The sequence below is a fragment of the Otolemur garnettii genome, unplaced genomic scaffold, assembly GCF_000181295.1.
Source record: "Otolemur garnettii isolate 467f Iridium unplaced genomic scaffold, OtoGar3 scaffold00301, whole genome shotgun sequence".
NCBI lineage: Eukaryota > Metazoa > Chordata > Mammalia > Primates > Galagidae > Otolemur > Otolemur garnettii.
The window spans coordinates 85,123-100,203 of record NW_003852696.1 but is presented as its reverse complement, the minus strand read 5'-3'; the positions used below and the strand labels follow the sequence as shown (position 1 = coordinate 100,203).

Below are 15,081 nucleotides of genomic sequence, written 5' to 3'. Positions count from 1 at the left end.
CCTTCCCAGGCTGGTCTCTGAAATCTTTCTGTTCCTTGGCATCCAGGCCATAGTGTGGCCTTTCCAAAAACCTTCCAGATGCATAGCAGGTTGGGTGCATGGGCCTTTGTCACATTCCCAGCTCCCTGACCTCCTCCCTGGGAGGGTGTGTGTGGGTTGTACATTATGCAAAGATGAGCCCTTCTCCAACACCCCCAGCACCATCTGATTCTGTGTCCTTGACCCAGGGGCAGCTCCTCTGTCAGGGAGGCTGGGCTGGTGTGAGCTTTGAATTGCTTCTTGAGAGGAAGCACCTGCTGTCCCCTCTAACTCAGGACCGTGAGCTCGGACCCCGGGACCATTACATTTGAACCATTTTAGTTTCAGCCCTGGCTCAGCCCTGAGAGGACCCACAGCTCCCCCTGCTGGGCTGAAGCAACTATTGTACCTACTTTGTTCTCCAGTCACGTGAAATAGCTTCTCCACTGGCTGAATTTTAGTTTCCTTGTCACTTGTTCTGGGTCTCTCCGAAGAGTTCTTTTTTTCTTTTTCTTTTTTTAAGTTCATTTTAAAAATTGTATTTTTTCTATAATTTCCATTAGTTTTTTTTTACATGATTCTAATTTTTTTAGAAATTTTCTCCTTTCCCTTTTGTTTCAAGAACATCTAAAGTCTCTGATCCAAGGGATGTCCTGATTGCTGACTTAGACACATCTGCCGTACCATTTCACCACCTAGATCATCTCAGTGTCAGTGTCATGTACAGTCTTTTCTCCATCCACGTTGTGGTGTTTTGGTTCATAATATGACAGGTGATTTCTTATTGTATCCAAGACATTTTTGATATTGTATTATGGGGTCTTCTAGAGGTTTTGTCAATAGATCTGAAGTAGTACCTGCTTTTGGTTCACTGTTTCTGAATTAATTTTCATTTTTCCTTTCTACAGAGAAACGGGATGCATTCCCCTTTGTAAGAACTTAGTTTCAGATTTTACCATCATCAAATCATATTGGAAATGAGTCCCCTGCAGTCTGCTTTCCATCTGAAATGCTCCTGAATCCTCACGCCTCTCATCCTGTATGACAATAGTGACTTGACTCCCAGCAGCCATGCATGGAGACCCATTTCCCCTTATCCTCACTGGCCTTCAGCACTATTTTCTCCTGACTGTTCAACCCAGGCCATGGTGGACACAGCCCTGGTCCCCACAGTAGGGCTGGGCTGCCCCAGGCCCCGTTTTCTCCCCACCCTCTGCACAGGAGGGGCTGCTCATGCAAATGTGTTTCCACTCAGGGTCTGCCCAGCCCCTCCCTGACCCTGGGCTGGGGCTCAGCTCTCCCTGCAGATTGAAGAAGAGGGGACTGACTTTGCCCCTTGTGGGAGCCCTGGGAGGAAACACCTGCTGAGAGCATACAAAGGCCACTGCTCAGGCGACTGTGCTGGGCCAGAGAGGACACAGCTGCTGAGTCCCCATCAGTGAGCACAGGGCCCAGCCCTGAGGCCCAGGCTCCTTGGAGTGACTGGTGTGTAGGGACCACAGGGCAGTCCCCCAGTGTCCCCTGCTGGTTTCTGCCACTCCCCAGGTCACTATCTTTTTACAAAGCACAGTCTGAATCTAACATACTGGGATTCCATTTCTGACAACTTGTATGTAATTACTGTCATTTTCACTGGCAGAAGGGTAGACTTTGAGGAGTGCAAACCTGTATATCAGTGACAACTTAATCTGTTAGCCTCCTCAGAAGATGCTACACAGATAAAATTCCTTCTTTGGTATGTTATTTAATATATACATATATATGTACCTTTTGGGGACCATGATTCTTATAGGAAATACATTCCACCTACCCTGACATGAGTCCACTGGTGTTTTGATTTTCTGATTCTGTGCTGTGGTGATTGCCGTGCTGATTGACACAGTGAAGGGAGCACAGTGGACCCCGAGGTTTGTCCCTGTGGGGCTCACACGATGCCATATGTCCTGGAATAAAGTCTGGCCTGTGCTCTGTCCTCAGACGTGCTTTCCTCGGCTTCCTCCCTCTCCCGACCCCATTCAGAATCAACTCCCCTATAGACTCAGAGCCCTTGAACCCACCATTATTTTCCTCACCATATTTCTCAGGAGTGTGTTTGAGGAATTAAGATTGAATAGTGGAATGTGAGATATTTGGCGATCATACGTGAATTTGAGCAGGATATTTAACATTTTGATTATAATGACCTATGCATGTTCTTAGTTCAACAGAATGTTAGGTGACATTCGCCCCCAGCTCATGCCAGCTGACTTCTGTACCTGGAACCTGCTCCTCCATCCACCTGCCCCCTGTGGTGTTTTTTACTCAGCGCCTTGAGGTCAGTCACAGCCTTCTCCATCCCAGGGGAGATGTTTATTTCATTGTGCATAATTTACAAGGAAACCTATGCAGGTAAAACTTTATCACCTTCTGTGACAGCTCCCCAAGTAAAGTCTCATGATGAAGACACTAATGGAGCCACGGAATTGTGATCCCCGTTATCAACACGTGTTTCCCTCTTGGCTCTGCCTCCCCAGAGTGTGGCTGTATATTGTGCTGTTCATTTCTCCTAAACATTCCACCTTCCCAGAATGATGAAAGGGCATCCGAGGAGGAAAGATGAAGCGTCACCCGGGCATCTGGCCAGGGTTCAGGATGACTGGAGGATGTGTGGTGTTTGCATTCAAAGACTCCTTGCATTCAAGGTTGTCTTTAATGAGGGTCGTCTGAGGAACCTGATGCCCAGAGACCCTGAGGGCCCTTCCTCATGGTCATTCCATTTGAAATCCGTGAGGAAGGAGAGTTTAGTCTCCCCCTGGATAAATGGTTTGAACACAGCTTTCCTCTGTTACAAGAGATAATCAAAAATTCCAACTGGAATCAATGGTCAAGTCCAAATCCCAATATTGTACAAATGTTCAGATAAAATTTCCATGTGTTCATGGATCCCTATAAGACCCTTGACTGTGGGGTCCTCACAGAGGGAGAAAGTGGGGTTTATTGTAACACAGAAGTGCTCTCTGTCACTGTACACACCACACTGACACAGGAACCTTCTGTGACACTCTGGCCACCTCTGAGTGTCCTAGGGACCGTGGGGCCTGACTGTAGCCCTGACATCCCCTGGGTACTGTCCTATCATCCTCCTCACCCTCATTTATCTGGTGGAACTTCTCAGGCCTGGGCCATGCATGACAGCCACTCAGAGCAGCTGTTACCTCTTATACTGAATGTCCCCGTGTTCCCTGATGACAGAGAGTGACCCTCCCAGTGCTTTGTCTCCTGCATGGAGCAACACCCCCCTGTGGATGCTGTGGGGGCCCCTTCCAAGGCTTCAGGAGCACAGGGACCATCCTCTGGGCCAGAACTCACTTACAGAAAGAAATGTACTCACTGCTGGGCTCCCCTGTGAGTGTGAGTGTGTCTGTGTGTGCCTGTGTGTGTGTGTGCGCATAGTCCTGTCCTCTCATGTCACAGATCTGCTTCTGACCTGTGTTCAGGGTGTCACACCTGCAAAGCCTCATCTCAGGTATTTTGTTCAGGTTGTGTCTATCCCTTGTCTAAGGACTGGACGTGTGGTCACTTGTCACATTATGGATTGAAGCATAGATGACGTGTTCTTATATAATAGTCTTTCTTTTTCTTATCCCAATTTAACAACTTTTACCTTTCCATGACACTTCCCATAGGCCCTGCCGACATGAGCTGCTGGAGTACACTGAGATTCTGAGAGATGTGCACAGATTTTCATCAAATTTGGGAAATCTTTATCATTTTTCAAATACTTTTTTGGTAGTTTTCTCCACTCCTTTCTTTCTTTCTTTCTTTCTTTTTTTTTACACATATGTTGGTGCACTTGGTATGACAGAAGTCTCTAAGGTTCTGCACTTTTAAAATTCTTTTTTTTTTTTTTGAGACAGAGCCTCGAGCTGTCCCCCTGGGTAGAGTGCCATGGCATCACTGCTCACAGCAACCTCCAACTCCTGGGCTCAAGCGAGTCTCCTGCCTCCGCCTCCCAAGTAGCTGGGACCACAGGTGCCCACCACAACACCTGGCTATTTTTTGGTTGCAGCCATTATTGTTGTTTGGTGGGTCCAGGCTGGGGATTCGAACCTGCCACTTTAGGTGTAGGTGGCTGGCGCCTTAGCCAGTTGAGCTATAGGTGCCGAGCCACTTTTAAAATTCTTATTCTGACCTCTCCCTCAGAGAGGATATCATCAACTTCTCTGTGTTTAGGTCAATGACTCTTTACCAAAATTCTCTTTTGGATGAAACATACTTCCCATGTTTGAATTTTAAAATAACTTTCTTTATTTTTTGAATATATTTATCATAGCTGATTTGAAGTTTTTGTCTAGTGATCCTAAAGCATGTGCTTCTCTGGGGACAGTTTCCACCGTGTGTGTCTCTCTCTCTGTGTGTTTTCTCAAATTGCTGTGCTTCATTTTGTTTGCTTTTTTTCCCTATGAATGGGAACTATTTTCTTTTTTCTTCTTCTCATAATTTCCCTTTGAAAAACAGAGATTTAACAATACAATGTGTGACACAGTGAGACTACTCTGGACATGAGGTCCCTTCCTTGGGAGTTTCTTTCTGGATCTTCTCTGCCTTCCTGTTTCATCCTGTTCTCAGGGATTTGTTTACTTGGAAACAATTATGTGTATTTTGTGTGTCAGGGAGTTTACTTGAAATTCAAAGTCTCAGGTCCACTTAGGACCTACTGAGTCAAAATCCACCTTCTAAAAGAGTCCCAGAAGATTCATGTGCTCATTAAATTTTGAACTTCCTGTTTTATAGTCTGCATGCATGGATTTGCCTCTGAACTGTTCCTTGGGACTGAATCTGTCCTCAGAGACAGAGACCCTGGAGACTCACATCTGGTTTCTCCATTTGCCTCCCATTCAAAATGGCAAAAATCACCCTCTCACCACCCAAAATGCACAGAAATAATGAGTAGTCTGTTAATAATAATAAGTTAATAATGAGTCTACTTAATAATAATAAAAATATCACCGTATCGTTATTAGTTCTTGAAAAAAACAGAATTAGACAAATACTATAATACATTATTATCAGTTAGAATAAGGTAATATATAATGGTCAGTAAAATATTCTTTTTAATAAAAATAAAATTACTTATGTGAATCTTGACTGAATATAGAAGTGAATAGAAGGTAAACTGTGAGTAGTAGAGTGATTTAATTATAGGAGTTGGAAATTTAAAAACAAACATAAAGGAAATACACTCAGATTCTGAAATAAGGTTCATATGTATTCTTTAAGAAGAAAATACTCTAAAAAAACTTTCTAATATTTTTGTGCAATGAACTTGTATTGCTCCAAAATGCAACAAAAAATAATAATGTCGATAATATTTTGAAGACAGTCTCCTTCCCTTTGTGCATGGTCAGAGAAGGCCATTATCTGTAGACATTGACTCCAGCCCCTCACTCTGAGGCAGGCTGGGATTACAGCACACTGGATTCCGTGCTTTCTGGGACCAGTTCTTCACAAATCATCCATCATTTTCTCAACTACAAGCCTCAAACACACATAGGATTCAGTTCAGACACGTCCCCACACCTATTTGTCTTTGTATGGTCACAATTTAGGTTTTCCTGAGAATTGAGGCATGTGATAATGTGATCCAGCTATATTATGATCATATCTGTACCCCGGCTGGGTTAAGAGCAGGCTCGTGTCTTGGTCCCCATCTGGGTCACTCACTGAACAGCTCTGTGGTGTAACCAGCAGTAGTACTGTGTCCTCTGGCTGGGGCCTGAGGGGGACAGGACAGCTCCATCCCCAGCAGGGATCCTGGTGACCACATGGGAGCCCAGTAGTGTTTCTTCTTTGTATCATGAATCAGAGTTCGGGGGCTTGTCCAGACTTCTGGTGGACACAGGTGGACAGGGACTGCTGGTCGCCTCTCAAGGGCTAGAGCCGCAGGTGAGATTGATCATCCCTTTTGGGGACAGAGTGAGTGAGGGCTCCAGGGAGCACAGGCCCAGGTGAATCCTGTGAGTTTATTTCAGGCCTTGCTCTGCTCTGAGAAAGTCCTCAGGGCTCCTTGGTGACATCCTCAGGAGAATGTGACTGGGCCGATTATGAGGAGCTAAATGTAGCCCTTACTTTCTCTCAACAAACTATTTAATGCTTTAAATTTCCCCAGGTCAAATCAGAGTCAAAACATTTCAGTTCTTCACGCCTCTGTTTTCACTTTATTTTCCTGCTGTGTGGAGAACCTTCCCAGGGCCAGATTCTCACCTGTTATGGGTTCTTAAGTCCCTCCTGAACTTTCTTTATAAAATTCCACCTATTTTATTCTTCAGAGTTTTAAAAAATTTATGTTTGGTTTGATCTTTGTCATTTATATTTATTTTATATTTTCCCCTTTGCCATTTGTTTAAAAGGTGTTTTTAGTTACTCATCAAAGGTTGTTACGATTATTGCTTTAAAAATCTCTGTCACGGCTCGGCGCCTATAGCTCAACCGGCTAAGGCGCCAGCCACGTACACCTAAGGTGGCGGTTTCGAGTCCCCAGCCCAGACCCGCCAAACAACAATGATGGCTGCAACCAAAAAATGGCCGGGCGTTGTGGCGGGCGCCTGTGGTCCCAGCTACTTGGGAGGCGGAGGCAGGAGACTCGCTTGAGCCCAGGAGTTGGAGGTTGCTGTGAGCTGTAATGCCACGGCACTCTACCCAGGGGGACAGCTTGAGGCTCTGTCTCAAAAAAAAAAAAAAAAAAAAAAAAAAAATCTCTGTCACATAATTTCAGTAACCGAGTAACTTCTGTGTTGGTGTGTGTTGATTTTCGTCTCTCCTGTAAGTTGTCACATTTCTGCTCCTTAACATGACAAGTGTCATCTTTTGCACCCCACACATTGTGCGTGATACATTAGGAGACTCTGGCTCCTATTTAACCTTCTGAATCAGGGACCCTCCCCGCTAAGGTGAAGCACAAGGGCCTGGGGCTGTGGGCTCAGCTCCCCACTGGCCCAGCTGAGTGGTCCAACTCTCACCTTCCCGGGGAAAGGGGAGCAGTGATTTGTACAGACATGACCCCTTTAAGAGGAGGTGTGAGATTAGCTGCCCACAGGACTCTGTTGTAACTCAGTGACACCAGGGAGGGGAAGGGACAGCTGAGGTGCTAGTGACCTTGATTCTTTTCTCCTGTCCAGCACTCTCATCACCAGGTGGGAGTCAGTGTTCAGCTCCTCACTGGCTTCCACCGTTGCCCATTTGGGGTCCAGGTGGGCGTCCTGCAGGGCTGACCATCCTGCCATGTCCCTCTTCATTCATCACATTGCTGGAGATGGGGTTGAATTTCAGCTCCACACAGGGCCCCCCACAATCAGGCACAGGGTTGGGGTATAAGGAGCTCCCACTAGCACTGCTCTTTTCAGCCTTATTGGTGCTGATTGGGATGAAGGTTTGGATGGTCAATGAACCCTAATGACACTACTCTGGATGGGCTGTCAGAGCACAGCCAGTTCCTTCAGGACAGGGGGTTGTTGACAATGGCATTTTGAGTCAGCACAGCCTGGGAGCTGCTGGTCCCATAGGAGAAGTCTCACCCAGCATCACTGCTGCTTCCAGGAATGACATGGAGGCCACCTTCCCCCAGGCTCGCAGGCTGCAAGTGGTCACATCCACACAGACTGGGCCCAGGACCCTGAACTTTAGGACAGGCACAGAGGGAGAGGGTTGGATCAGTGGACAGAGACATGTCCAGAGTCCCTGGTGCTTTTATCCCCAACCTGATACCTGGACAAGAGAGAAGGGGACAGGAGAAGAGGGGGCACCCATGCTGGAGACCCCGCACAGCTGTGCATACTGAGAAGCAGCACTGGCCCCCCAGTCCCTCTCCTCTGGAAGCCCAGAAACAAGAAGGACCCTTCATGCAAGCCAGGCTCCCCCTGGGCTGTTCGAGGCCACACTGTTTGGAAAGCTGATCCTGGTAGGGGTGGGCCTGGGTGGGCCTTTTCTTTCGTGTTCCAGAGGCCTGTGAGGACATAGCTGCTGGCCCAGTAACTATAGGGCAGAGGACTCAGACAGGCCAAGCAGGGCTCCCAGCTGGGACCAAAGCTCAGGCCTTAGAGAGGCCATAGTGCCCCCTGCTGCCTAGACCTAGACCTGCCCCTCTGTGCACTGTTTCCTCTCCCAAAGTGGAGGTGAGCAGGGTCCATGTCTCACACACATTGTCCCAGGTGTCCACGCAGTCTCCTACCCCTGGCATTTCCTGCCCGGTCCCTGTGTGGTTTACAGGACAATCCTGGAAGCTCTTTCTCCCTGAGGAGCTTCCCCTTCAGGCAGGAAGCCCAGTGGGGACAGGGTGGCCCCTCCCTCCAGGGCACAGGAGCTGCTCCTCTTCCTCTTCCCTGGGCAGAGCAGAGCCTGGTCCCCAGATGGCCAGGACCTGCCCTCGGGCCCAGCCTCTTTCTCTGCACCCCTGTTCCCTTGAGCTCCTCACTGACACAGATTGCAGAAAGAGAAGAATATGAATGAAAAATGTTTGCCCATCCCAGGCACATCTCCTAGGGTGACGCGGACACTGAGTGTGACCATGAGGGAGAAGAGGGACGTGAGACCTAGGGGGCTCCTCATTACTGACCCTTCTCTTTCCTCCCTGGACACTGAGAGGACATTAGTCCATTTCAAGGTTAGACTCAGCACCCTCTAATCACACCGTGGGCACATGGAGTAAACATTCCTGCCATCTCAGATACAGAGTGTGGGGACAGGACCTGGGATGGAGGCCCTGGGCTGTGAGGGGCCCTCAGGCAGCCCTGAGTCTTTACCTGGCCTGAGCCTTATTGAGCAGAGGGAGGGAGGAGGAAAGGGAGGAGGCCAGGTGTAGGGAGCATCTCTGCTCTGCTCTCCAAGGCCCCTAGTGGAGCCCTGATGCCCACGTCTCCTCAGTCACCCTGGGCACAGGCAGACTCTTTCTACAAATCTATGTATTTCCACTGGGCTGTTCTGCCCTACTCAGCAGAGAGTGTGACCTGCCCATGAGAGGTGGTGCTGGGACAGAGACCACAGGGAGGATGTGACCTGCACACCCCAGAGGAGCTTGGAGGGACAGCAGATGGAACAGATGACCCTACATAGAGGACAGAAACCAAGGTTGTTCCGTGATCTTTCCCAGGACCCCTCAGGAACAAGCCCGGGTTTTCTTCAATTCAAGAGCTCAGGACCTGCCAGGTCTTCTCTTTGTCACAGCTCTAGTCCCCATGTGTCAGGTCTTCTCTTTGTCACAGCTCTAGTCCCCATGTGTCCTCTCACTAAGAGTCACAAGAGACAATCTTTTCTTCATGCTGCACCCCCATTACCACATCTGCCCCCCCACCTGTCCTCTGACCTCCTCCTGCTCACTTCACTTTGCTTTTCTGCATAACCCTGGGGCCTCAGCTCCCTAAGTCTCTCTGCAGGACCCACACTGCAGAGAGCTCAGCCTCTGACTGAACAGCTGGACCTGGGCCACCCACAGCTGAGCCTCCCTGTTGCTTACATTCCAGCCTTGCACATGCTGAGCCTACACATCCTTCAGGGTCAGCCTTCACTGTCACAGTCAGTTCCTGAGGGGCCGGTGTGGAGATGGGGATTCTGTCTGAACAGACGGCTAGAAGTGCTTTCTGATCATCGCAGACAGACACTGCCTATGAGACAATTACTCCACCCGTCTTCCAGCCCCTGGTCACCTGTGGGGAATTAAGGGACTGGAATCCTGTGTGGGGCAGAAGAGCCCAGGTTCCAGTCCATGCAGGAAGGAGCAGGGAGCAGAGAGCGGCTCCCCGGGCTGCTCTGGGGTGATTCTGCTGGAGCAGGTGCAGCTTTCTATGAGCTGGGATTTTTAATCCCTCTAGTCCCCAGGGAACTGAAGTGCACTCCAGCGTCATCCCACTCCAAGTATCAGAGAGAGGAGAAAATTGGGTTCATGAGATTCAAGTAGGGAATGTTAGGAGTGAAGGATCTGAAAAGGATCTGATCAGAAAGCTTATCTGAAGCTCCCAGAGAACTGAAGTGCACTCCAGCATCATCCCACCTCAAGTATGAGAGAGGAGAAAATTGGGTTCATGAGGTTCAAGTAGGGAATGTTAGGAGTGAAGGATCCTTGAACCATCAGCTCCTTACAGGGAGAGCTCATCCTGCACCTGGGTATCTGGGAGCCCCCTGGGACACCCTTTGAGACTAAACTGGACTCAGCTTCCCTAAAGCTTCACAGCTAACAAAATGATCCACAAAACCTAGGCCAGGTGCATTTGACAACTAGGGGACTGCAAAGGAACCTGAGTTTTCTGTGTCACACAAAGTGCATTTCTAGTCCCCAGGACACCCCATTCACATGAGGGAACTTGTATAACTTCTGGGGCAATCACTACATATTTTGTCTCACTGGGAAGCCAGGGAGAGAAGGTGTTATTCTTGTCGACCCCATTAAAGATGAGCCAACTTGACAGGATCAGACTTTCTGGGAACACAAGTGACAGCAGAAGCCACAACCTAATCAGGTGTTGGTCACAGGCAGGGACACAGGAGGGATGGGCTTGATGGGTAGACATGAAGGGCTGACCCTTGTCTTACTCCGCTGTGAATGGGGGCTCTTGTTGGCATCAGATTGTGTTCAGCTGTGACAGTGATGATCGGCTTGACCTTCAGCCTTGATCACAGGGTGTCAAAGAGCTGGCTGACAACGGAGAATCAGACTGGGACACCAGAAGTTTTGTCATTTCTGCAATAGGCCACAAAGTCAGGATAACTTACGGGAGCCATGGTATCAGTCTCCACCTAACCCCCAGTGTCTGTCAGCTCCCTGTGTAAGGGAAGGTCGCCTCAAGACCCAGGCACATCACTACCTTCACAGGGGGAGTGACACGTATACAGGTTGGGAAGTTTCTGTTCCCTGATGTCCCACAGACCCCACATGACAGTCTGGATTATTGAGAAGCCCCAGTGGGGCAAGAGAGAAAAGGACACAAATCAGTGCCTATGGCTTCAGGAATACCCACCTGTGGGGTCACCATGTCCCTGAGTGGGATCAGCTGCAGGAAAATCACATTCATGTGACCTTCATACCCTAACGTCCCTGGAGCAGGCTTAGCATTTCCCAGCAGAGGTGGAGCCTCACTTCCCCTCTCACCTCCAGCAAGGAGGTTTCCTGCCCTCACAGACATTGCTGCTGCCATTCAGGCCCCTCCACGCTGGGTGACAGCTACAGCTGCAGGAACCCAAGAGTGAGTCAGGCCACTGTCCTCAGGTAGCATTTCACATCCCACTGTCCAGTCCCTGGGATGTAGGGAGCCTCAGGCAGCCCTGATCCCAGGTGACTGGGAGGTCTCTGATGTGACAACTGGGAGGGGACAGTCCATGCTGTAGGACTGTCGACTTGCTGGGATGGTTCCTGGCTCTGAGCAAGACATGAGTCAGTAGAGACTCATTTTCTACCTTTCAAGTAAAAATCACCAGCTCCAAAGATGCTGGTTTTAGCACATTTGGATAAAAAGGCAATATTTCGGTGTCATCAGTTGGGATTTTTTTCTTTTGAGTTGCCCTGGGTCTTCTGACACATTGAATGGAAAATTGAGAGTAGCATATTTTAACCCAGAGGTGTTTCCAAGTTGAGTTTGTACATATGGGTCATATTTTCAAATTTCAAATATGTCATAAAACAAAAGCCTGAGTAGGCAGCAATTTTTTGTCCCACTTCCTCACTTGCCTGTGTCACTGTGAGAAATACCCCAATCTGAAGTCTGACAGTAATAATCAGCCGCATCCTCGGACTGGAGGTTGGAGATGGTTAAGTAGCGGTCAGTCCCAGAGCTGGAGCCAGAGAAGAGGTCAGGGATCCCATCCCCCTTGCTGCTGGTTCCATCATTGCTAAGCCCCACGATATACCGAGGGGCCTTTCCTGGCTGCTGCTGCTGCCATCCAATTCCATAGGTGCTGTGCCCACTGTCCAGGGTGCAGGTGAGCTTGACCAAAGCTCCCAAGGAGGCAGATGCAGAGGGAGGCTGAGTCAGCACAAGCTGGGAGAGGGACCCTGGAAACAAAAACACCCATTATGTCCTGGAAGGAGGACCAGAGGGCAGGACAGTCCCAGCATGGGTGTAGGAGGAGGTGTCAGTGGGCTGGAGGGTCAGGATGCTGAGGACCATCCTGACCTGTGCAGTGAAGGAACAGGGTGAGGAGGAGGAGTGGGGTCCAGGCCATGGTGCAGACACCCCAGAGCTCTGCTGAGGCAGAAACGCTGCAGGTCTCTCTTATCCCCCCTCCAGCCCCAGAGGAGAGAGGGGGGCCCTGCATGCAAATGTGCTGCTCTTCCCCTGCCCTGCCCAACCCTCCCTGGGCCTGTGTGCAGCCCCAGTGGCTGGGTGTCATTTCTGGGAGAGGGCGGCCAGGCTGGGCTTGGTCTGAGGATCCCAGGGTTCCAGGGAGGACCCAGCATGTGGCTCTAGTGAGCCTTGAGCAGAACCCAGGGCCAGGAGTCTGGGTTCCCAGCTGAACCCCACAGAGTTGTCAGTGTGGGTCCATATCGCTCCCTGTTGCCCATGTCCTTTTCCAGTGTGTCTGTGACGAGATGCCAGGGGGTCCTGACAGAGGCTCCTGCCCCTACCAGAACCTTGACCACTGCTCACTCCCTGCCCAAAGGCAGAGTGAGGCCCCTCCTCAGGGCAGCTCCTGTCTCATGTCAGACTTTAGTCTTTTATTTGAGCCTCCTCAGTGGGAACAGGATACACAACTCACCCCACATTAAGTGGAAGGGGGTCTCCTGTACAAACTGCACATTACGTAAAATGTACACTACCTGACAACGCGGACAATTCAGCTGTGAACCCACTTCCCAGGCTGCTCTTGAAGCCGGTTTCCCTCTCCCCACTTGTTCCCTCAGGAGATCACACACAAGGTGCAGAGTGGGGACTGTCTGGGGAATAAAGGAGCAGGCTGGGAACACACTAGGGTCACTGGGGAGTGAGGGGAGTCCCAGGGAGAAGGAAAAGATCTATTTATTTATTTATTGCAGTTTTTTGCCAGGGCTTGGTTTGAACCCAACACCTCCGGTATATGGGGCTGGCAACCCTACTCCTTTGAGCCACAGGCGCTGCTCCCAGGAGAAGATCTTTTCAGTAGTGAGAGAAGGGAATCAGCTCCCTTGGGGTTTCTTCTCAAGTTGAAGTCAGAGAAAATCATGAAAAATAGAGTATGTGTGAGTAAACCGTCACAGAAGGAATGCCTGTGGCTTTTCACTTACACACAGTTTAGTAATAAGCTGAGGAGCTGGCAGGAGAGAAGGGAGTGGAATGACAGGGAGAGAGACCTGAGGACTGAGGAGGGAAGTCATGAGTCAGAGACGGGAGGGGGCGGGGTGACGATGGTACATTGTGTAGAAGGGACGGGAGGAGAAGCCCGTGTGAGGATCAGACAGGCTCCAGGTGAAGGGTCGGGTTGACAGAAGTTGGGGTGTGTTTTCTTTCTTTTTGTTTTCTTTCCCACACAAATCACAGCCTCTCCCAGCTCCTCAGCTGTGCTCTCTGGTCGTGTCCCTGTGTGCTCTTGGGGACCCTTCCTAAAGGACATCAACTCCTTCAGTTCCTTCCATGAGAAGTTTCTCTTGGGCTTTTGTTTTCTGATGGCTTCAGCTGATCCACTATGCTCATTTTTCTGGTGACATTGAAGCTCACATGTGGATATTTGGGGAAAGGGACTTTTTATAAATGCAGAATCCCAGCCTCCATTTCAGAGTCACTGAGTCAAAGTCCACATGGTACAGGTTCCCAGATGATCCATTTCCCCATGAAAGTCTGAGAAACCCTGGTCTGACATTCACCTTTCTCTGTAAAGATGATCAACAGGAAGTCTGCCCAGAGAGCTCAGGCATCTGGCTGTGTGACCCTGACATCACGCCATCACCTGTGTCAAAGGCAGGTTTAGGTCTTGTCCTCCCTCTGGGCATGTCCCGGTGCTGAGCACCTCTGCAGAGTTACCCTGCTATAGTCCTCAGCCTGGACCTTGGGCTGGGTCCCCCAGAGAGTCAGGGCAGCTTTGCCCCCGAGCAGGGATCCTGAGAACCAGGTAGGTGTCCAGGAGTGATTGTCATCATCAAGCTCTGTCCTGGGGACTTAGGCAGACTATGGTTCATCTAGAAAGGATGGTGACCACTGGTGGCTGCTCTGACGCTATAGTCTCACGAGAGTGTCTGTCACTCCAGCAGACAGAGTACAAGGTCCCCTGAGTCACCACAGTCGCTTCAACACAGAACCCTGAAACCAAATCAGACACATGAGAGGACTGAGGAAAGAACACAGAGGGGCCCCTTCAAAGGCGTCTCTGAAATCTTTATGTAGCTGGGCAGAGAGTGAGGAGGGAGAGGAGAAGGATGGGCATCCAGGCCACCGTGTGGGCTTTCCAAACACTCTAAGAACCCACAGTTTCTGCTGGACTCTGAGATGGCTCTATTGTGGGAGAGGGTGGGGAGTGTTCTATCCTGGGAGGAGGGCATGTGTTGAATTGTGCATTATGCAAATATGAACCCTTCACCAACACCATCAGCACCATCCGAGTCTGTGTCATTGGCCCAGGAAGGAACAACACTGTCAGGTAGACTGTTCAGGTGTGAGCTCTGAGTTTGCCCCTTGGGAGGAAGCACCTGCTGTCCCTTCTAACTCAAGCCAGTGAGCTCAGGCCCAGGGACCATTAAATTGGAACATTTGAGATGGTTTCAGGCCTGGCTCAGCCCTGAGAAGACCCACAGCTCCCCCTGCTGGGCTGACGTAACTACTACTTGTACTTTCTACTAGTGGGAAGTAACTTCTCTAATGTCTAAATTTTAGTTTCATACTGTAGTTACTTGTTCTTAAGTTCCTAGAGAGACTTTTTTCTTTCTTTACAAAATTGTCTGCTAATTTTTATTCAATTTGTTTTTATGACTTATTTTCAGAGACTTTCTCCTATCATATGTGTTTCGAGATTAACTGAACCAGCTCATCAAGTTCATCAAGGATTCTATCCAGCCAACAATTTTATCGCCTACGTCCTCTCAGTGTGATGAATAGTCTTTTGTCATCCAAGTTATAATTTTTCTTGTTCTTG

At 49.3% G+C, this 15,081-nt stretch overlaps 1 gene segment (V, D, J or C); it reads right to left on the bottom strand.

The window, feature by feature from the left end:
- Positions 1–11,702: 11,702 nt before the first annotated feature.
- Positions 11,703–12,204, bottom strand: LOC100949966. The segment is given in 2 exon segments: positions 11,703–12,034; positions 12,156–12,204. Coding segments are annotated over 2 exon segments (381 nt in total).
- Positions 12,205–15,081: the final 2,877 nt, after the last annotated feature.